Source organism: Sparus aurata, chromosome 8, assembly GCF_900880675.1.
Source record: "Sparus aurata chromosome 8, fSpaAur1.1, whole genome shotgun sequence".
In the NCBI taxonomy this organism is placed as follows: domain Eukaryota; kingdom Metazoa; phylum Chordata; class Actinopteri; order Spariformes; family Sparidae; genus Sparus; species Sparus aurata.
This window is the reverse complement of record NC_044194.1, coordinates 1901293-1924045: the sequence shown is the minus strand read 5'-3', so window position 1 is coordinate 1924045 and position 22753 is coordinate 1901293. Positions and strand designations below refer to the sequence as shown.

Genomic DNA, 22753 nt, shown 5'->3' with positions numbered 1-22753 from the left:
GATTTTGGTCAGGCAGGTTTTTCAACCGTGTTGCTCGTGGAAGGGCAGCGCGACCTTTGGACACCCAGTGAATGTGGAGCCACTGCAGTGCCAGCTCAGCAGACGTTATGTGCGTCTCTCCTGTATTTAAGTTTACTTGATAGACATGCCATGAAGGTAACAGAGCTGTGTGAACCTCACTGCTGATGATGGGTGTCAGTTTCCTCCGTCAGTGTAGCACCAGGGAATGTGTTGCTTCACCTGACTACATTTATCACCAGCACTGAATGGACAGCCACATAAAACACAGGTGAAATGTACCTTTAATTAAAACGACTAAATTAAAAGCTGCATCTCAAAATAATACTTTCCAAATTAACTGGTGTATTTATGCATTATCATCATTGTTGTTATTATTACAATCATTATCATCTATTTACGCTTCTTAAACATATTTCTAGGTGCTGTATCGTAGGTAACTGGGCGTGTTTCAGTTTCTGGAAGATGTTTCACTTCTCATCTCAAGAGGCTTCTTCAGGTTTATCTAACTGGAGGGGAGTTGCAGGATTTTAAAGGGATATTTCGTGTTTTTTGAAGTGGGGTCATATAAAGTACATATCTATAGTCGATCTGTTTCCTACAGTAATCACCGATCAGCGCAGCTTCAGTTTGGAGCAGCAGAGAGCCGCTCCAGCCCAGACGCTCAGCTTTGTACTGCAGCGAAATTAACCACCTAAAACAAGGCTCACCTAAAACATTCGCCGTCAGACCGCGCTTTTTGGCACTACATTTTCTCAACCGCAGAACCCCCGTATCCCTACGCATGAGCGCTAATGCGGAAGGATACGGAGAGTTAAGTTTCGTTTTTATCGAAAGTAAACCTCTGGTCCAGCAGCTGGGCCTCACGCTGTATTCCGCCGCTCGCAGATCAGCTGTTGCCCAATTACGCTAATGCGTAGGGATACGGAGGTTCTGCGGTTGAGAAAATGTAGTGCCAAAAGAAAGCGCGATCTGACGGCAATGTAAAGCGGTGTGAATTTTACCTATGCAACATACACTTGACCTGATATAGATTTTTTTAGGTGAGCCTTGTTTTAGGTGGTTGATTTCTCTTTTTCTCTGGACCCGTTCACTGCAGTACAAAGCTGAGCGTCTGGGCTGGAGCGGCTCTCTGCTGCTCCAAACTGAGGCTGCGCTGATCAGTGATTACGGTAGGAAACAGATCGACTATAGATATGTACTTTATATGACCCCACTTCAAAAAACACGAACTATCCCTTTAAACTCTGTGTGGGAGTGTCCTTACAGAGTCAAGAAGGACACATGAGCTCTGAGTTTCAGAGTCGTTAGGGCCACTTGTGGGTCGTCATGTGGGTTGCTAAGGTTAGGTGAGCCCAGGTGTGAATGGTTGTTCAGCTGACTCCATCTCCCCTCCGGTTGGTTAGAACTGAAGACGCCTCTTGGACGTGAGTGATCTTTAGTCGCTCTCACTGCCGCTCTCTGCATTCACATAGCAGTTATCCTCTCCGGTGTCCTCCACGAAGCTCAGACCTGAAGACCAAACAACAAAGATTACAGACCACAGATCAATTAAGCGCGACAGCAGGTGTCAAAGACTGTAAATCATCGTCTTCAAGCATCTGTGTTTTCTCACCATTCGGGATTCTGTCTTCATCCTCGTCAAAGTAGCTCATGTTGTAACTTACAAAAATATTCTGTGTGAAGAAATAAAATTAACAGAAATTCATCTTTTGTTTTTTCCTTAATTTTGTGCAGATTAAAATTAATTCTGTAAAATATCTCCCATGGACGCAGCAACAAGTATTGTAATTTAAAAACATAGATTAACGTATTTCTTAGTTTCCCTGAGTAGAAATATCTATTTCTGCTGTGGACGGAACAAAACGACCTCCGGTACCTTGTTCCTGAGGAGTCTTTCCCAGCGTCCCTGCTGCTGTTTGACCAGTTTGAGAACCGGCTCATTGGACTTCATTTCCCAGCAGCAGCGGTCAGCAGCGATGTTGGCTTGAAGCTCCAGGTCGGCTCTGTACATCTGTCCGTTCACTCTGCCACTGAACACAACCAACACCATCTGATCACCGTTTGTTGCACTCATGGAGTTCAGTTTTGTTGCAGGTGCATACAGGCTGTGAAGTACTGAAACTCAGAATTGTTTTGTTTGGGTTCCCTAATAACGAGACTTTATATCTGCGAGTCCTCCTCCACAGACTCCGCCATGTTTCTACAGAAGCCCGGAACAGACAAACCAAACGCTGGAGACGGCCTCTCGCATTTTTAGAGGATGATGAGGTTAAGCATTATTTAGCTGGTAACTTTCTACAACCTCAGAACCGCTAGATGCCACCAAATCCTACACACTGGACCTTTACAGAAATATTACACTGCTGGAAAAAGTCCGAAGGCAAACGGACGCAGAATTCTTTCACATCTAACTCGGATTTATTTTGAGCAGAAAGACAAACCAAGATGGTTTTGCTGAACTTTTTTTTTTTTTTGTCTGTTGAGTTATTTTATGAGTTAACGAGGCAGCTGAGCTCATCTTAGTTTTAGTTCAGTAACAGAGAAACTTGAAGGTGCAAGTATGAAGCCAGCGATCGCCACATCCTGGTTTTAAAAGCTGCATTACAGTTACGTGATGTAATTTTCTCAACTTTCCACACTGTTCTTCTTATTCCAATACTTTCCTGTACCCACTATGTCATTCTGTGCACATTACTGATAGTCTTTCTTCTCAGCTTTGAAATGCCCAGTAATTAGACACATTATTGTATTAAAGACCGTTTTTGGCACAGGCTCCTCATCCACCATGTTGCTCACCGTAACTCTCGATGTGTTGTTTATAATAGGACACCCAAAGAGAAGTCACGTAAGTAATTCATCCAATCAGCATCAGCCATCTAGTTGACCACATCACTTGGATCTGCGGGTCCAAGTCATGATGTGCAGTTTGTAAATAAAAGTAATAGTAATGCTAATGGAAAGAAAATTGTGGAAGCCTTCAAGATCGATCACTGAAATCGTCAGATGGCGCGACCCCCCGCTGAGGTCTTGACCAAATGGCATGATGACAACCAATAATCATATGACACTAAATATGGATTGTAAAACATTTTATTACAGACTAAAGTAGCTGAGAAGCTTATGCCAAAAACAGATCCAACTGAAGTCACAGAGAAGTGTGCAGATACTGTCGGGTTTCACTCCATCAGAACAGCGACAGTAAAAAGAAAAATCATCACTTTTTTCTTAATGAACTGTTTGTGATCTTGAACTGAATCTCTGTCTGTACTAACATCTGATAACACATGATGTCACCAATTAATCTGATTAGTTCTTCAGCTGTGAAACAACATTACAGAATAACTTCACGTAGTGGACTTTGTAGATGAAGTTGTTCACTGGCCACCATGTGACTCATGTTTGTGTGTGTTTAACTCACACAGAAGGTAGCCATGCTGAACATGTACCCGCTCCCACCGGTGTAAAGTGCTCTGGATAAAAAGCTCCACTGAATGTTGGATGTGATGTGAAGTAAGTGAGCGATCAGTGGCGGCCTGCTCCTGACGGACCTGTAAACGACTCTGTCAGGGTAGAAATCACAGCGCTGGCTCTCTGGGTTCATCAGCTTCACCGTTACGATCACAGAGTCGGATGTCTGGTGCCAGCGGACCTGAGGGTGGAAACTGACAAACAACCAGAGGACAGACGTTCACACTTTAGTCACAACAACTGACTTAAATTAAATTAAAAGGTTGTATTTGTCTAGGACACACCAAGTCTGGGTCATCTACTGCAGATAAGCTCTCTTGTACCTTTTTGTGGAGATTTCACAGTCTGTCTCAGCGCTGTGGAGCTGCTGTTGGTCGCCTTGTTCATCACCTGCAGGCACACCTGAACACACACACACAGACACAGACACACACACAGTTTACTGCGTGTTAGCTGTGGAGACAAATCATGATCACTCACTGTGATATTTGTCTCAGGCAACATAATTCTTACTCTTACAATGGCTGTTCTTTTAATTTATTTTTTAATTTACTCATGTGAAATATTTTATCAGCATCTTTTATTTATTTCGTCTAGTTTTAGGAATAAACCAAAAAAAATCTAAAGTTGAATCTAAAGTTGCCTGAAAGTGTCACAAAAACATAAAGTACAGTAATTACAGTTCTTTATATTTAATAATCAACACGATAAATAAAAAGGCCAATAATTCTTTAAGATTGGACTAAGATAGAACTTTATTTAGCCTTTACCATTTTCACAGGGGTTCTGAGCAGCCCGGCTGGTCGTGAGCCAAACTTCTCTTCCATCGCCGTTCCTGTGAACCAGAATCACAAAGTTTCTGTTCAGCTCCCCATTAAAACCAACAATCGGAAGCTACAGACATTAATTACTAGTAAATAGTTAATATTTCTACCTTCTAATAGTTTATAACATTTGTAACTAAATTGGTTTGAGGGTGTTTGAAGATTGTTTTCTGTGACTGAACTGTTGTGATGCTGTTTATCTGTAATGTGTTCCGAGTTCCTCAGTAAACACACCAACCTCATCATCAGCTCAGCTGACCTCAGGTCAGCAGTGTGGCTGTTTCTCTGTGCAGCAGCTGTCCAGTCAGCCAGCAGCGAGTTCTCATCACACACTGGCACCAGGTGGTGTTCAGCCACTGGTGGTACTGGGAGGAGGGACTGGTTTACTAAAGATGCTGGACTCGGTGGCTCACATGGTTCGAGTTCAGGAAGGACAGCAAGCTGACTGACCTCGGCTGCTCTGAAGGCTTCTGCCAGAAGTTTCTCCTCAGCCTTGATCCGGACCTCAAGAGACTCCGGACCATCCTCCAACCTACAAAACAACTAAATGCTGTTTCAATCATCATAGTTTCCACCAAGCGGTCTGGTTCAGTTCAGGTCAGTTATTTTTGCATTTCTATTTCCAAGAACTGTTCCAGAAACCTACCCACCTCCAACCACCTCACCACAGGTAACCTTCAGTACTTTGGTGTAAACAAAGCTGTAGTTCACTGCTAGCACAGTTGATTGTTTCCTTACCCAGAAAGTTGACCCGCCTCCTTACTGCTGCCGGTCTTGCTCTCCTGGCAGAACGCCCTCAGCAGGTCCAGATGCTCCGGGTTGCTGACTGCCATCCCAGTGTTCAGGATCTCCGACTGCACGTTGTATTCGTTGATCACAGTTTTCATACCTGGCACCTGCGTCACACGGACCTAAAAACAAAATTTAAAAAAGTTTATTGGTGGACATTTGTCACAAAACAGTCAAGAAAACTGTAAACTGAACGGTCTACAACACATAAACTGAGTGATCGGTTGTTCATTCAGACACTTTATTTATCCAACAGTCTATCACTGACTGGATGAGGAGATGATCGGCAGGTAAACACCTACCATGGGGTCAACAAAAACAGTGTTTCCCAGACTGAAGACGGCTCTGGCTCGGTGCTGCAGACCTCGGATCTTCTGGCTGATCGCTCTGGTGACCTGTGAACGTAAAAAAGATCAATCACATGATCATCACACGACTGCTTGTTTTACACAGGACTGAACTTTTCCTGTTGAAGTCCAGGACAGTAGAAGCCATAAATCTGATCAGCACCTGCAGATTCATTATTCTGTCTGTAAAGAGCCAGAGTTGAGCTTCGGGCAGCTGGCACCATGTAATTGCATCTTCTTTTTTATTTTTATCCTCATTTTCACTAAATGTTCTCCTGTCTCTTGTTGTAATGTTGTTGTTATGTGTGGTGTCCTTGAGTGCTTAGAAAGGTGCCTACAATTTAAAATGCATTATTATTAAGAGCTCTGCCAGCTGATGTAAAGCACAGCTCTGTTGTGTTTTAAGGGCAGAGTGAGAAGATGAGCAGGAAACCTTGGGGTGCCAGTTGGTCTCGGCGTCGGTGGGTTTGACCCTGCAGACGATGATCTCCACGGCCTGGTCGGGCAGAGAGTGAAACTGCTCCGGGAGCTGAAGGATCTGATGGGATTTGACCTCCTCCTCCTTTCCAATGTCAATAAACCGAGCGAAGACGCTGAAAAACAGCCGGTCACCTCTGTCTGGAACGGACAGGAGCTTCACCCTGCCTCAACGAGCACATACATTTTTCTGTGATGCTCTAATCCAGACAGACAAAACAATCAAATAATAGTAATTAGCCTCTAAACTTATTTGAGGCAGGCCGCTAACCAAACAGGAACCGCATTTAGCGGACACTATGGTGCGTTCCAGACTGTGTTGGAGTTTTGAGTTTCCTAGTTGAAATTTCCAACTTCCAACCTCATAGTTTTCCAGGTCCAAGATGTCAATAAAAATTTGCGCTGACCCCAAAAAATGATTTATCTTTAGCAAGTGTACACACAACTGAGAGCTCAGCAGTGCAGCTTCTTTGCATTATAAATGAAATGGAGGAATTACACTTTATTTTACAGAGCTTTACAGCACCACAGCAAACATATCTAAACATTTCATCCTCTAACATTTTACAAATACTGTAAATACTCACATACACACCACACCCCCTCCTAAGGGGGGAAAATGTGGCCCATGTTCACAAATACAAAATCTGACTTCGTGCGGTGTTCCATTGTACTTTTTCGAGTCGGAGGTCAGTAATATTCAAGTTCCGACTTGTCTGGGACGCAGCATATAATACGAGTTATTTGGCTGTTCTGCTTCACTGACAGAGGATATCATGACACAAACAGCATTTAAGCTTTAGGCTTCAAATCCACAAAGCTCCCCCAGTGTGATAAAGTTACATTTAGGTTTCATGCCGTACCTGTGGAAGAGCTCATTCTCCTGCACGGCATATAAGCCTCCCTCCAGCAACTCCTTGGCTCCAGATTTCTTTTCGGCATAATAAGAAGTCATCTCAGACTCCATGCTCTGGAAACCGCCCTCCTCCTTCTGGACAATCCGACCGTAGAACACTGATGCAGTCTTAATGTGGAGAGGCACAACCTGGAAGCATCCAACACAACGCAGTCCCAAATTACCGCAGGGTAGCATCAGATGACACAACTGGGAGTTTCATTAAAAATGTGAATAGATATTTGTGTGTAATCAATACGGATGACGGCAGAAAATGTGTAAGGAAATAATATAAAGTGACACAGGAACATTTATTTGATATAAAACCTCTGAGTATTACCTCAAATAATGAAATTTAGACTAAGAAACAGTGTAAATTGTAAGGTGTATGCATTTTATACTAATTAATACGTATCAGAGTGTCTTCATTTAAGATGAAGTCTGCAGGAGAGACACAGATTTGAACACCTTCACCTCTATGACTCCTGTGGCAGGAAGCACAGACTGATCCAGGTGGGAAATGAATGTGTGCCGGTCGGGACACACACTGCTGTCTCTGCAAAACAAAACACACAATCATATAACACGGCTCATCGTCAGACTTAAAAAGAAAAGAAAGACAAAGCTACAATGGGGTGTCCTTAATATGAAATCATTGTTTGATGATGTTTGGGATTTCTGATTAAAGACTTGAGGCTTAAGTGGTTCCTAAAAATGCAAACAAAACCCCCCAAAAAACCATGAAATGTCCCTCAGAAGGGTGTCAGTGTTTTGTTTGTCTGTTGTGGACTACTGTAGAAACGTACGTTGGTACCACATGGTGGAGTCTGCTCCCTCTGGAGATAATAAAAGATTCCCTCTAAGCTGACAAACACCCGATTCTTCAATAAGTCCTCCTAAATCGCACAGTACACGCTGGACTTTTAAAGGAATAGTCTTGGTAATTCTTTTTGCAAACTGACATTGTTAGTTAAGCGAGTGTTTCAGCTCTGGACTGTTTAGACCTGCTGGCTCGTCCTCTCAGTTTATCATTACTTGAGGTGTAAAAGCCGACCTGCACACTCCAAAGCTCTTCAGGTAGCTGCAGAGAGGCCTGTCAGTCTTCTGGTCCTCCCGGACGAGTTGGACACTCTGGGCGAAGGACAGCAGCTCAGGAGGCAGCGGGGCGTTGGTCCGCCCCAGGTAACGCAGAACCCCGACTACATGACGGGCGTTCTTCTCAGATATCAGCAGCATAGACCGGATGACTGGAGAGCAGTTCTCCGTTTGATTTTGGGAGGAAACCTTGGAGAAGAAACCACAGAAATCATCCCAGCACCTTTTAGCCGTTGATGCTGAAACTGTGGTTCAGTTAATGCATTCATCATTCACACAGAAACAATGATTTAATGCATCATGTTCATCCCATCTGTTTTTCTTACTCGTCCTGAGAAGTTCCTGAAGTTGTCAGCCATGCAGAAGAGTCTGCTGCCGAATACTTTGGGGGAAGTGGGGAAGTCGTAGTGGACGACACAAGTCGCATCTCTGATTCCCAGACACTTAAGACACTCGTTGGTGGTCACTGGCGGTCAAAAGTCAAACACAACCACAGTGAACAAAACAGGATATTTTATTTTCAGTGAAGAAATTCAATTATCTTTCTTGTGGATGATGTTCTCCATGTTTACCCAGAATAATATGAGTTCTGGGGCCGATGACTTTCCTCCACTGCTGGACGACAAAGTCAAACTGGTGAGTTAACCCCTCGTGGGTCTTGAGGCAGAATGCTATTCGGTTGCTCACGGCCTGAAGATTAGAAAAGACGCTGTTAAACTTTAAGAAACTGTTCCCTGGGGTTTCTCTTTCTACAGTCAGCTGACATCAGTGCACTCAAATCTCACCTAATCTATTGTAATCTGGAGATGCATGTGGATTCAGAGTGGTGATGACGGAGGAGTTTTGGTTGCTGCATTGTTTTCTGGCATTTTCGGACTACTTTGGTCTAATCTTTAAGACAGATTTTTTCTGACTTTTTATTATTCTACATTATTTCATAATATGGATCTTGATGAAACCACTGGTGGCTCTCTGAGTGAGTACAATGCAGATAAAAGGGACTGTTGCTGTGGTATGGTATTCTAGTTATAGATGCAGTGTACTCACCTTGAACACATCCTCCACCTCCTGAGCAGAGCTGGCTATGATCAGAGTCTTCTGGGCGACATCGGGGTTAAAATCCAACGCACCCAACAGCACTGAGATCTTACTGCTCTCCAGAGTCACCAGGATGTTCTGTGAGAGGAAACATCATCACCAGAACAAACAGCTGAGCATTAGTCGACACGACAACTAATGACAGCAGCTTCACCCGGATTTTAAATGTACAGTGGGTGCAGAGGTAATATTTTACTTTTTAGTGTAATTCACAATTATTTTGACTTATTATTATTAGATCAATTACAGTAATTTTAATTAGGAATAAATGACTTAACTGCACTTTTCGCATCTTATTTGCACACATCTTAAATTCTGTAGGCCAAAACCAGTGAACCAGATCAACAACATAACAACATATCTATGGTTGATTCCTTGAGACTGACCTGCTGGACGTTACCATAGAGAGCAGCTTCCTCAAGGACAGTCGTGACAATGCAGGGGTGTGGCATGTGATTGGCTACCAAACTCTCCATGTGACTGGTCCACCTTTTGGCCACAGCGACCAGCTGCTGAGAACAGGATCCCTTCTCCCCACTCAAGGTGATCTTCTGGAAATGCTGCAGGATGGTCGCCATCTACCAGGAGAACAATCATGTTTACAGCTGGGGTTTGTATGATTGGAGAAAACAGCAAGAGTAAGCTATACTTTGAAAGTATCCATCCTTCGAGACTCCCTCAAGAGTGACTCCTCTCCAAAACATATGGATGTGAACTGCCTGACAACACTGACGCCGACCACCTCGTAGCTCTCACTGGCCAGCTGGGAGATGTGTTAGTGAATAGGTTGCTATTCAACAAGCTTACTCAGCTATTTAGTCTAATAAATATACAAATAAACATCTCATTTAGTGCCACAATCTCACACACACACACACAGCGTTCATGGATGTACATCAGTCTGAAAAGGCTACCTGGCCCGGCAGTTACTGCTCTGTGCTCTAGGTATGTGCTTTGTTCCAGTGTTACTGGGTTAGTCGGTGAACAAATTTGTTGCTTCCCCTCTGGAAATGTGTGTGTTGTATCTCTCAATGCAGACAGACAGAGAGCAGTGTCAGAAAGTCTCCTCTGTGCGTTACTGATCACATCACATAATTTCCAGCCAACATGCTGGCAGCTGCTGCAGCTCAGTGAGAAGCGAACCATCACCTCGTCTGGAGCGAGAGTGAAGAGCTGGTCGGCCTCGTCCAGCACCAGGTGGTACAGACGCAGGAACAGGAAGCAGTGGGAGGACAGCAGACGGACCAGACTGAAGGGAGTGGTCACCAACAGCAGGCCTGGTACAAATTAAAACAAAACAATTAGGAAGTTATACGACTTACTTAGTGTAGAACAATCTAACTTAAAATAAGTAAATCCATTTGTAGTTATTAGCTGAGCAGATTGAGATTGTGCTTGGCTCACAGTTTTTGGGGATCCTGACAGCCTTGGGCTCGTCTTTGCCGATGCCCAGCAGCACAGTGACAGGGTGGAGGCTTTGGATGACCCTCATCTCCTCCAGCAGGTCATACACTGCCTGGATCTTCTCCCAGCCTGGACACAGCAGCACCGCGATGGGCTGGACACAAACATAAAAAAATAAGAGCACTATCCCCTGAATACAATCAATGAATGGTGCCAGTAAAGGGAGATGTGGTAAAAATATGTGACAAGTTTAATGTAATGATGTTTAACATTAGAACCAGACGTGGAAGCCTTTCATCCGCTATCATACATGGCGTCCCGTCAGGTGTTGATACCCACCCCTGTGCTGGAGGTGCGGGAGGCGTAGATGGAGTTGAGCAGGATGTGGGTGAGGAGCGGGACGAGGTAGCTGAGCGGCTGGTCAGCGTTGTGGGAGATGATGACGGTGTTGCATCCTCGAGCGACAGCTGGCCAGCTGTAACACTCAGCTGGAGACAGAGTGAGGTGCTGCTTCCTCCGCAGCATCTGGAGACAGAGCGGTCGCCGTGTGAAATTCAAACATGCAGCTCAACAACATCTTTCCCTGATACATATTATAACAGCTCAAGTGTGTTACATCATCCTGGCCTAAGTCCCACTTCATCACCAGCTTTTGTGTCGGTGACAGTTGCTGTTAATCAGCTGGATCAGCAGCCCACTCAACACCTTCTGAATTCAGTCTCCACAGCTGCCAGTCACTACATTGACCTCTGATACCTGGTGAAACTTCCTCTCGATGGCTTTTACTTTGATACATTTAGTTACTAGTTACTTTGCAGCTTGAGATTTCTGGCACCATCTTTAGGTCCAGTATGAGATGTTATCAAACATCTATATTCTTACCAGTCTCATTTTTGTCAGCAACCACTACAGAGTAGAGAGGCACCGACTGACTGGCCATCAGCTAAAGTCAGAAGGTTTTCATCATGTTCGTTTATGACAGTTGACCAGCGGTAAGCGTCAGATATATCCGATCTTGTGCCGGTCACACACTTACCATCCACCACCACCCCAACAACATCACCTGCCTCAACTGAATAAAACCAAATATTATTTGCACTTGTTTTATTTCAGCTAAGTGTGAGTCTCCGCTGTCATTTATAGTCGTGCTTTCTAACGTATGCGCAGACTTACAGCAGAGCAGAGACGTTATTCAAGGTAGCAACAAGGTTTGTTGTTGTAACGATCTGTTGCATCTGTACTCTGAGGATATCATAACACAGACTGTCTGTTGTCTGAACCAATCAGCCAACATTTAATCCTGCTCACATGTCAACTGCAACTGCGCCTGATGTTGTAAAGATATATGTTAGAATGTGTCCACAGCGCTTGCATTTGTTTTGGAAGCGAGTGGCAGAGAGGCCGCAGGATGGATCACGATGAGGTTATGTATTTATACGTGATCGGACCCGAGCACAGGCATTATTAATCACTATAATGATGTTAAAAAAATGTTGTTAAAAGAAAATTTCAGAGGTAAAATTAAATTTTTTTCACACTGAAAGCAGAACGTCATAACCGATGCTTTGTTTGATTTTTCTACAACTTACACCATCAAAATTATTTGAAAGATTATATAATAAGATTTAATAAAATCTACACATAATGGTTGATCCATAAGTGTCCAGGCTTCATTAAAAGAGATTCAGTCATTAAAAGCTGCATCACACAAATGAAACACAAAATGTCTGACTGACAGTGAGTAGAGGACAGAACTCTCAGAATATGGACGACATCTGTGACTCTTGATGGAAACGCTGTTTTAATAAATGGTGTAACTTGTTGTGACATTTGAACAACCAACATTATTACAGATATGAACTCAAACAGGTCTAATTAAAGTATCAAAGAAACTGAAACATTTTACAAAATAAAATATGGTGCAAGTTAGAACACATTTTCCTTGTATGGTACATACAGACAACTATCATTATAAATGATGTATGGTTTAGTAAATATATCACTCAGCCTTGTTTTACCCTGTTAACATTATTTTGAGAGTAGAAGACTATACAGAACTGTCTTAATAACTGATTCTATATCTCTTTCCAGACTTTAGTAAAAGCTATATTTGAACTTTTGAATTAACTGTAGTGAAGTAATTTTTACTCTACTAAGTGGATTTATTGTTGCACTGAATGTCTCAGCCTTGAACAATCTGTATTTTAGATTTTCCACATCGAAAAAGCCTCAAACAAAACTCTTGTTTACCCAGCAGAGAGCATCAGTGATGGGGGCATCATCCAGGCTGCTGCAGGGCTCCACTGGGATGGAAGAGTGCACCAGAATCCCACTTCTCCTGGGATCACTGGGGACAACCTGAGGACAGTCAGGAGGCAGGACGATCAACGCAAATCCAACAAAAACTAAGGATCAATACAAAAACTCAACTGAGAACAAACAGTAAAGCACAGGGAACACAGATCAATCACAAACAGCAAACAACACAGATTAACAATTTAGAAGGGAAAACAAAGGGACCAAATACAACCGCTCCACATTGAGACTTGTCTACATCCACCAGACAAGTTAAAAGTCATCGTTATGTGTGCACTCATTACTCGTGATATGTCCAAAATCACAGGGGGAATAACTGGTAGAGCAAGATTCATCCAGACAGCCTGCAGGCACTGAATCAGTAGAACTGACCCAAAAACACATTTCACATTCTGCTACAAACACAACCAAGTGAAGAGAGGGAGCAAGCCAAGTCTGATGCTGCCTGAACACTAGAGCTGCAAGATATGATCATAAAACAGACCACACTGTGAATCTATCCAGATATTATGATTACACTATGATTCTTGATTTGGGGGAATGATCATTTCTGCATCACAATTTTCATTTTCACCAAAAAACCCACAATCATAATGATGTAACATTTGTTGGAGTCTGTCCCAAACAAACATGTTTTCTTACATCTGGAGAACAAGATTTGTGGGTCAGGACATTTCAGCAGCACAAAAGTACTTAATTACTGTTTGGTCACATATTCAACATGTATCAAATAATTGCAGCTTCTACATTATTTTGAGTAATTGTTGGGCTCAGAAATACAAAGGAGGCTAATCATGAACAGGTGAATCACAGAGGCAGGGGAAAACAAACTAAAAACTAGATTCAAACCCAAAACCACGGCAAAAACATTTTGTTTGTAAAGTTCAGAATGAAATCAGGGAACATACCCAGTCGTCTGCAGCAGGTGGTTTGGGGTTCAGAGGCTCCGGGTTCAACCAGTCCAAAAGGCTGCGTCAGACAAAACAATGACAGTTCAGACACGCTGGATATCATTAGTACTGAGAATTAAAAAAAAAAAAAACCCTGACAAGCCAGCAGATGTTCTCTGCCGTTATCAACAAACTCTCTTGTCCAGTTTCGTCTCATCAGAACAGACTGACTGAATCTTTCCTCTCTGAGCTGCAGCTCACCGTAAACAGATCCGCTCCTCTTTACTCCTGAGCACCTTCTCTGCTTCTGCTGGTCTCCCCTCTGCTGATTCACATGAACCGCTGAAAAATAAACAGACGATCAGGACAGATGGTATCTTATCTTGACCGGATCACAACTGGACTATAATGTAGACATGTTGTAAGATAAAGGTTTAATATTGGGAAAGAAAAGAAAGAAAGACTCTTTTATTGTACCTTGTTTCGTCATCACTGCTTTCACCAAGACATTCAGTTCCACTTTTTCCACTAAACATATACAAATCAAGCCAAAGAGTAAAGTTACAACAGGTGGAAGTTTCAGTCAGATAACATTAAAGGAACAGTTTAGCCAAAAAATGAGGCATTTATTCTCCCCCATGCTGACTCCCACCATAGTAATAATCGCACTTCTGTTTTCAGTGAGCTCACTGATGCTCCTGTAATTTAAATCTCATCCAGACTGATGTACTTTTTGTCAAGGTAGATTTTAAAGAGCCTCCTTTTTTATCTGTTTTTTATCTTTGTGAAAATAGAAGTAGCCTGAATGAAGAGCTTAAAATGGTGAATGATGAATTAAATAAAGGAGCACAATAATGATGTGATCCGTCACCTCCCCCAGTAGTTTTAATTCCTATCTGAACAGGGCTTCAGTAAATAAAGTGTACTGTTGAAGGTGTGGTGGAAGCGTACACTTCCTGTCCCATGCAGGTGATGGAGGCATCAGCTGTCTCTTCAGGTTGAATGTATTTCAACTCTTCTTGCTGACTGCCCTGGAAAGAAAAAGAGAAACCAAACAATCATCTATCAATTCCTGACACGACTGTGCTGGTGAGATACAGTAACCATCTGCTCTCCAGTCACAGTGAACAAGTTTAGACTGAAAACTTTACCAGAGCATCAGCTCTTAAAAGCTCGGCCTCTCCTTGAGAAACACTTCCTGTGGTGCACGTGTTCTGTGCAGCCGTCTGCTGGTCGCTGCTGCCCGGATTCAGAAACTTGAGGAACCTGTGGGGAAGTGCTCCGTCAGCATTTATCAATCATATTAAGAAGGACATGAAACCTGCTTTGCGTTTCAGCCAATCACATCAGAGACACTGTGTGTGACTCTCACCTGAACAGACTGAGGTTTTTGGTCAGAGCTGCAGCCAGAGACGAGTCTGTGTCCTCTGATGAGTCACTGAACATGAGAGCAGGTCTGTTAACTCTGATAAAAACAAACATACACTTTGATATATCTCAGCCACACTCAACAAACTGAGCTCACCTCTCTGCAGCTGCAGTATCTGAGCCCTTCTTTGATTGGCTGCCTGGAGACAGTCGTTCATCTGTGACCTTTGACCTGCTGCCTTCCTCAGAGGCCTCCAGCTCATGTTCTTGCCTCTAAAGCAGCAGAGAGTTCAGAGGTGAGTATTGGTGGACACTTAGTCCAGAACAGACAGTAACACAGTGAGCAGAGCTGCTGACCTGGGTTGTTAAGGGAGCCGTCAGCCAATCACCTGCTCCGGCTGCAGCCAAACCTTGTGACATCACTGAGGGTCAAACCAGATTAGAGTCAGTGTGAATGTGAAGCAGATATATGTCACTCCTTATTGGAATTAAAACAACCATCAGTTCAGACTTCATCACACATTTATCAGACACTTTTTGTCTAAAGCAACTTAAAGAATTCATACATTCATTCACACACTGATAGCGGTGGCTGCCATGAACAGGAAGTGACATCTGGGTGTTTACCAGGACGTGGTTGTGTTTGTGCTGCCAGCTTGTTTGAGGTCGTGCAGACAGTCTGAGTTAAGATGTTGGAGGACAGCATGACAGGAAACTGGTCCAGCTCATCCAGCCCGTCACCATCAGCCTCTCTCATGTAAAGCGCAAACTTCTTGGCCACCAGATCGTCGTTCACACAGATCTGAAAAATCAGACAAAACCTGCCGATTAGCTCTGATAACAAGCTGCACAAGGAAATGTAAACTAAAACTGACAATATACACAAACTGACTGATGAAAGCCGGATGTTGTCAACAATATCAAGATCCAACTGATTACGAGGATTATCAGACTGTATTCATGATCTTTTCTGTATTTATGTCTGTGTCTTGTCAAATCCTACAGTGTGGAGTCAGTTCACCTTGATGCCGCCTACGGTCAGGTAGAGCTCAATGGAGGTGGAGTCTGACACTGATTCAAGCAACACAGCATCCGTCCGAGTCGACACTGATGGAAGGAAATCTTTCAAGTGAATGCACAAGACTGCAAAGTGTTTTAATATCAACGCATAACAGTTTAGAACACATCAGATGCTGCTTCTAAGATGTAAAATATATCTAAAAAATAAAACAAAACAAACTGTATTCTTAGTTCATAGATCTGCCGTGTTGTCACCTTGCAGCAGGTTGTGCAGGTAGAGTGTCGCAGAGCTGTCCCACTGACTGGACGGACTGCGAAGGAAAGGAAGAAAACTTCACAGTGAAAATATGTGCAGAAGCAGGAGAAGATGTTGTGCAGTTCAGAGCTTATTTTAACACCTTCATGGGCTGAATTCCCTCAATAGCGCACATTGTACAACACAAAACCAGCCATAGTACGATGACACAGTGAGCTTTACTTACATGAGCTTTGCATTCTCCTCAAGGACATTAACTTTTAGGGTCATGGGTTTGATTCCCGCCAGGTGGAACCTCCTCACCCAGAAGGGCAGCTCGAGGAAATGCGGCACAGCGACTCGGATCCTTGTCAGAGCCAGAAGAGAACGTAAAAGTTAAAAATCAAGCGGCACAGGTGCGCGTTCACAAACACACACAATCAGGTCTGCAACAGGTTTTGGTCCAGGTTTGAGGATGACTAGTTCTGTTCTGGTCTTACCGGTCTGAGGGGACAACAAGCCGTTCTCCGTGGTCCACCAGGAGGCAATGAGCCTGACAGGACGCCAAGTCCATAAAGACCGACTCCACCACAGCCCGACACCACCACTTCATCGCTGACCAGTACACCACACACACCTGAGGGGAAATATAGTAACGCGCACATCCAAGCCACCTTCAGCGCCATCAAGGTGACATAAAAAGGTGTCCCCGCGCTGGGTCAGGTGTTTCATTACCTCTCCCTCCTGCAACGATGTAGGCTGCAGCCTCCGCAGGTCCTGAGTGACATCATGGTAGAAGAGGTTCATCTGATGCAGAAGATTGTCGTACTGTTTCGTGGTCTCTGTGTCACCACAGACAACCCGGCCCCAGAGGCAGGACGGGTCCTCAACCTGCAAAGGCCAGAAAAAAGAGGAACTGGGTCCAACTGTACCGATTTATGCTTCAGGTTCACCTCCTCCACGTCACGCCGCATTGATGCAGTAACTGTGCAAAAGGAGCCCCAATCAAGCATTGAGTGCATAAAGGAACATGTTTTTCACAATGTCGACATTTCTGTATCACAAATCCTTTTGTTGATTGGTCTTATGTAAAATTATAATATTTCTTGATACTGGATTTTTGAATTTCATGAGCTGTAAATTGTAACAATCCAAATTAAACCAAAAGAGGTTTAAAATATTACACTTTATGTGTAATGACAGATTCACTGTCTGGATTAATATTTTGAGGTGCACCTGTAAAATCTGTTGGTGTTCCACCTATTGTATTAATAATGTTACAGCCACTGGTTCAAACGACAGGTTGCTATGTTTACCTCTTATCTAGTAAACAGATTTATGTCTACATTAGATCATCTGTGACAGTAGACCATGAATTGATTTGACAAATCATCAGAAAACTACGTGATAATAACCAATTGAGCTACGTGTCTGTTGTTAGTTATTAGTCAATATTTTTTGATGATAATGAGAATTCTTTGTTTGATTACTCAAGATTATTGGTTTGTTTAGATTAGAGTTTTGGGGAAAATAAACTTTGAAATAAACATGAAGACACCTATAACTTGCAATTCTTAACACTGGCTGAAACATTACCCATACAATAGATAATTGTTGCTATAATTAATGGAGCCTCTGGTTAGATAGGGCACACAGTTGTTGGGTTTGTTGGGACTTACAGTTAAACAAACTGGGGTTTTGCAGGTAACATTTCATGACATTCAATAAACCTGTTCCTCTTTTTGTTGGTTGTCTCTCGTCACAGTGTAGGACAGGTGAACTTTATAATATATTCAGCATGCCTTACTGGACATTACACCGGCAACTTCCAAATTAATGTTATATAACAGTTTTAAAACCTCCACAAACCGCCTGATATCTTTATTCACTAACATGCGTCTTAATGCTGAATAGCAGCTGCTGTCACATACATTAATTAATGTCACCTTCCCAACCGTTAACTAACTTTAGTGAGTAACTTAGTTTAGCTACTTGATGAAAAGCTCACTCACCTTCAAAATTGATATTTTCAGCATCGTCACCACATAGATGACTTATTTACAACGAACCCTGCAAAAAATACAACAAGTTAATGGATTTTACGCTAAACGCCGAATAACGACTGAAAGTCAGACTCGAGTCCATTTTCCACCTCAGACTGATTAGCGCCTGTCAGCTAGCTAGCTAGCTAACGTTAGCTCGTAAGCGGTGATGTTACAGCGGTTCACTAAAACCTCAAACTAAACATGTAGCTCGTGAGATGAAGCGGAATATGTCAGGTGTTCATTACTGTAATGTTCTGTGTTTGTTTCTGTTTGGTTTCCGTCGAATTTAATGCGGAAAACGTACCTGCTCTGGAGCTCTGGAGCAGGTCCAGCAGGTCACCCGTGGAAAAGACCGGAAAATGAGATGAACGTCATTCTGACCGTGACCGTTAGAGGTCGCTGAGGAGCCGCCATTTTATTTTCAGTTTAAACTACCGAACCGCCATTAAATCTCCTCAGGGCAGACGGAAGGTAAAGCTGGGTTCACAGGGGAATGTTTGAGGTTTGGTCTTCATGTGTCTGAGCTAATGTTTGCCTTTGTCTGATGAACATATCTATAAAACCCTAACTTAACGTTAGTGGCTCTGTGATGCTAATTTCAACATGCTAACATGCTAAACTAGGTTCACCATCACAGTTTAGCATGTTAGCAAGCTGACGTGCTAATTGGCAATGGATACAAAGTAAAGCTAATGCTAACAGGAATCCCACTAATCATAGACTAATTCAAAGAAACCACAACTGTTAAATAATGCTGCACTTGCTGAAAGCAGAGACGTTTATAATGACAGACATGATGTTTGCTTTCTTCTATATTAAACACATATTACAGCTGTAATGGACAAATCTGGAAAACACCAAATATTACCATTATATACTAATAAGAAATTGTATATACATGTTTGGTAATTATTGTAGTAATTTGTGTGTTATCTTTTACAAGTGTGAGATATTATTTGAATGTATGAGACTGGTGTGACTGTGGGGGGATGTGTGTCCCCTCTGATCCTCCAGGGGGTGACAGAGACACAGCTGCTCCTCACATACACCAATGAACTGAGGACGAGGAAGAAATTCAGACTTTTGGAGGCAGCAACAACATAAACACAGCGCTAATCTGTTTAGCTAACATTCGTGGTTTGAACTCGGTCGTTGCGTTAATATCTTTCTATAGACTTTACACCATCTCTGGGGAGAATACTACATCCGTCTTTAACCGCATTAAGACGTTGAAACGCTGTTGAGCTACATGGAGACTAAAGCAGCTGCTGTGCTGAACGCGGTTCCTCCCTACGGACATGTTATCACCAGCGAGAAGTGGAGAAACTCGTCACTTATTCAAAGTTTAAAAGGTAATTCTGTCATTTATTTAAAAACATTTAACAGCCTTTCAGCTTTGTAACGTTTGCTGTATGGTCATGTGTGTGTATGGAGGCAACAAAGCGTGTGCCAATTAAAAAAATGTCGATATGTAAGTTTGTTTCTATAAAGAACAAATTAAGAAGCTCTGTGATATATGAATGTTCAGGTTTTTCCTTCAAAAGGGTTCCGGATTTAATTCGGCTCACTTTTCTTTCTGAAGATTTGCTCACTGATGTAATGAAATGACAACTTCTGCCATCATCTGACGCTGCTCACCGCTGCTGTTGTCAGGACATATAGTTATTTTACAGAAATAAGCGCTGTTTAGTAGATGTTATTGAAGCCGATTTGAAGGATGAACCCTAAAGTGTCAGAAAAGCTACTTGAATCTTAAGTTTACATTCAATATTAATGTTTTATTATCATTAGAGTTGTGTTTAATAAGATTTCTGAGCGGAGTTCTGTGTGAAAGACAGTTACCAACCACACATACCTTAATTTCACTGCTGCTTTTTATTTTGACTCTTCTGTGAAATCAAGAGAAAATAGAAAGATCTAATATTTTTTTGTATTTTTGTTCAGAAAAGAAATGTTAACCGTCAGTGTGGGCTTTGGGAAATTTTGATTGGTGTAACTGTAATAATAATGTAATGTTATCAGGTATTGTATTGTTAGCCAAGGTTCTAGAAAATATCAAAAATTACTTCAATCCAACAGAAGCCCCAACAATGATTTGTGAACTACTTGACTTCTCCAGGTGATTGTTTAATGTCTGAATATTTATTTTGAGTGAACGTTTCCTTTAAAGTTAAATATAATACCTCCACTTCAGTAATTTTACAGTCTCTGTGAAGAAAATGCTCTCATAAAACAAGCTCTACTTCTGCTGCAGGTGGAGGTGTGAAAATCCTCTTTGAGAGTGAGCTTGGTGTGGTTGATTTCCACCTGCCCAACAAAAGCTGCATCCTGTACGTGTCTGAGTGCGACATCATAGCAGCAAGCAGCTACAAGAGGAAACTGGTTCGCTACAGAAATGTGAGTTTGGTGAAAGAAATAACTGATGAAGCAGTTTTGATGTATGTCTTTCTGTGTCTGATATGAACCATGTCTGTCCTGTTTTACAGAGCAGCAGCAGTTTCCAGGAGCTGGTGCTGGTGGAGAACACCAGACTCAGCGAGCAGTACTTCAGTGCTGTGCAGAAGTTTGTGGTGTTTGACCTCGGCCTGACTCTACTGCCAGTCAGCGGGCAGACCGAGGCCTCGCAGCTCATCACTCAGATTGTAAGTAACCAGGACAAAACAATAAACCTGCAATCAATGCCAGTTTGATTTGGTGACTCAATCAAATGTGTTGATTCAAGTTCGTTGAAGGCATTTGTAGAATATCTGTGATTCAGTCAGTGTCCTCTGTTCCTCTTTGCTAATGCAGCGTTTTGTGTTTGACATTTATAGGCTTCATAGTCTTCACAGTCTAGAAAAATGCTTAATTTGAACTGTTTTTAAAGGTGAGAAATTTGATGAAATGAGAATATAATTGCTGAAAAATGCTTGATTTGCGACCCAATTTTGAGTTGAGGCAAACAGATTTCACTACCTGACTCTTCTTCCAGAGCTGCCAGGCTCTGAGCTCAGTTCTCCTCACACAACACTTGGCATTAATAACATATGTTTAAAAGTCACAGCCTGCAGGTGTAGAGTTAACACTGATAACCCAGTCATGATGTGACCTGAGTCAAACACTCCAACTTGCTCTTATTGTGTCCAGGTTAACGGGGGGGGGAGGGAGAACCCCTTCAGGAGGAGGAGTTCAATTCAGCTGCTGGACCCACTGGTTCTGGCTCTGGTCCAGCAGGTCCCTGGGGTCGGCAGGGTCAAAGCTCTGGCCCTGCTTCAGCACTTCTCCAGCATCCAGCAGCTCTGCAACGCCGCCCCCACTGAGCTGGAGCCCATCGTGGGTCAAGCTGCTGCTCAGCAAATCCACAACTTCTTCCACAGACCCACTGCTGCTGGAACCTGAAGGCTGGACTCTGGGTCTGTGTTTAATCTGGAGGGACTGGATTTAAAGATAATGCAGATACACATGAACTCACATGGACACGATCTGCTTATTTGTTTAGTGCTGACTATGTTGTCAGCCTGGTTTTTAAGCTATTTCAGTCTGGACCAAAGTGAAGGGCCAACAGACCAACACTGCGTTTCATTGAGCTAACGTGGCTACAACTAGAGAGCTGACTTTGGTTTGGTGATTTGACCACTGACTTCACTGGCAAGTGTGACATTTTTTTGTTTTGTAATTTTGCACTCTGCACTTTTGCACCCACACTAAATAAATATCAGTCAATTTCATTTAAAACAACCTCCTGTTTTATATTGGCATTCAGTGAGCTTGTCAACTCAAGTCAGTCTGAGAACAGATGTTTGTTTAATCACAAGACTTTGTCATCATTAGAAAAAAATCAGTAGTTTTTCCATCTTAAATTATGTATCAAGAACAAAATAAACTAATCAGACACAATAAAAACTTAATTTTGCTTTAATTTGAAATGAAAAGAGAGAAAATCTAGAAAGAAAGACTTTTGTCTTCTACATTAACTTTTATTTAATAGTTTGAGTATGAAACACTTATAACGTATACATACAATAATCAGACAGTAAAAGGTTTTAAAGGTGTGACCAGTGACACTCCTACAATCTGAGTGGCCACCCCTCCCCTACTGTTTATTGTTGATCCAAAACATCCAAAGTAATTGTCTTATTATCAGTTTACCCTGTAATATACTGTATTCTGTATTGCCATGATGTATTTTTGTTTAGTGTTTAGCGTCGAGCAATTGACCAATTAATGGCCTTTGAATCTGAATTATGAGCTCAGATAAAGGTCCTATTTGTTTTTCATTGTTAATATGATACCTGACTGTAAAAGTTCAGAAAAATAGGAGAGTAACCATCAACAGTTGTGTGTATGTGTAAAACTTGATTTATGTTTTTGCCTATTAAAATACTTATGCACATTTAAAATTCTGTGTGCAATGCGTATAATCATCTGGTTATTTTGGCCACTTCTAGAAATCCCATTGCCACCTCGAAGTGGCCCCAATAA

At 42.4% G+C, this 22753-nt stretch overlaps 2 protein-coding genes across 4 annotated transcripts; one reads left to right on the top strand and one right to left on the bottom strand.

Moving 5' to 3' along the window:
- Positions 1-1273: 1273 nt before the first annotated feature.
- On the bottom strand, positions 1274-18736 carry tdrd12 (tudor domain containing 12). Of its 2 annotated transcripts, XM_030426661.1 has the most exons (37): positions 18597-18735; positions 18260-18317; positions 16983-17138; positions 16748-16884; positions 16495-16614; positions 16268-16323; positions 16014-16099; positions 15620-15794; positions 15350-15414; positions 15150-15265; positions 14997-15062; positions 14776-14890; positions 14576-14655; positions 14102-14152; positions 13886-13966; positions 13643-13703; positions 12669-12776; positions 10758-10943; positions 10419-10572; positions 10164-10291; positions 9401-9592; positions 8964-9092; positions 8489-8606; positions 8243-8382; positions 7876-8105; positions 7296-7377; positions 6790-6971; positions 5883-6090; positions 5405-5497; positions 5052-5224; positions 4552-4845; positions 4260-4324; positions 3813-3891; positions 3570-3683; positions 1898-2051; positions 1634-1694; positions 1274-1530 (listed from the first exon to the last, which is right to left on the bottom strand). In XM_030426661.1, the coding sequence occupies exons 2-37, from the start codon at positions 18281-18283 to the stop codon at positions 1457-1459; spliced, it is 4353 nt and encodes a 1450-aa protein (XP_030282521.1). In that variant the 5' UTR covers positions 18284-18317; positions 18597-18735; the 3' UTR covers positions 1274-1456. The 2 variants fall into 2 exon arrangements, 1 of the variants encoding a protein (XP_030282521.1); XR_003984957.1 differs by lacking the exon at positions 1274-1530 and having other exon boundaries at positions 1658-1694; positions 3440-3683; positions 18597-18736.
- Positions 18490-22671, top strand: faap24 (FA core complex associated protein 24). 2 transcript variants are annotated; one of them, XM_030426669.1, is made up of 5 exons: positions 18490-18763; positions 19307-19644; positions 20547-20689; positions 20779-20934; positions 21419-22671. In XM_030426669.1, the coding sequence occupies exons 2-5, from the start codon at positions 19542-19544 to the stop codon at positions 21668-21670; spliced, it is 654 nt and encodes a 217-aa protein (XP_030282529.1). In that variant the 5' UTR covers positions 18490-18763; positions 19307-19541; the 3' UTR covers positions 21671-22671. The 2 variants fall into 2 exon arrangements, with proteins under 2 accessions (XP_030282529.1, XP_030282530.1); XM_030426670.1 differs by lacking the exon at positions 18490-18763 and having other exon boundaries at positions 18811-19644.
- Positions 22672-22753: the final 82 nt, after the last annotated feature.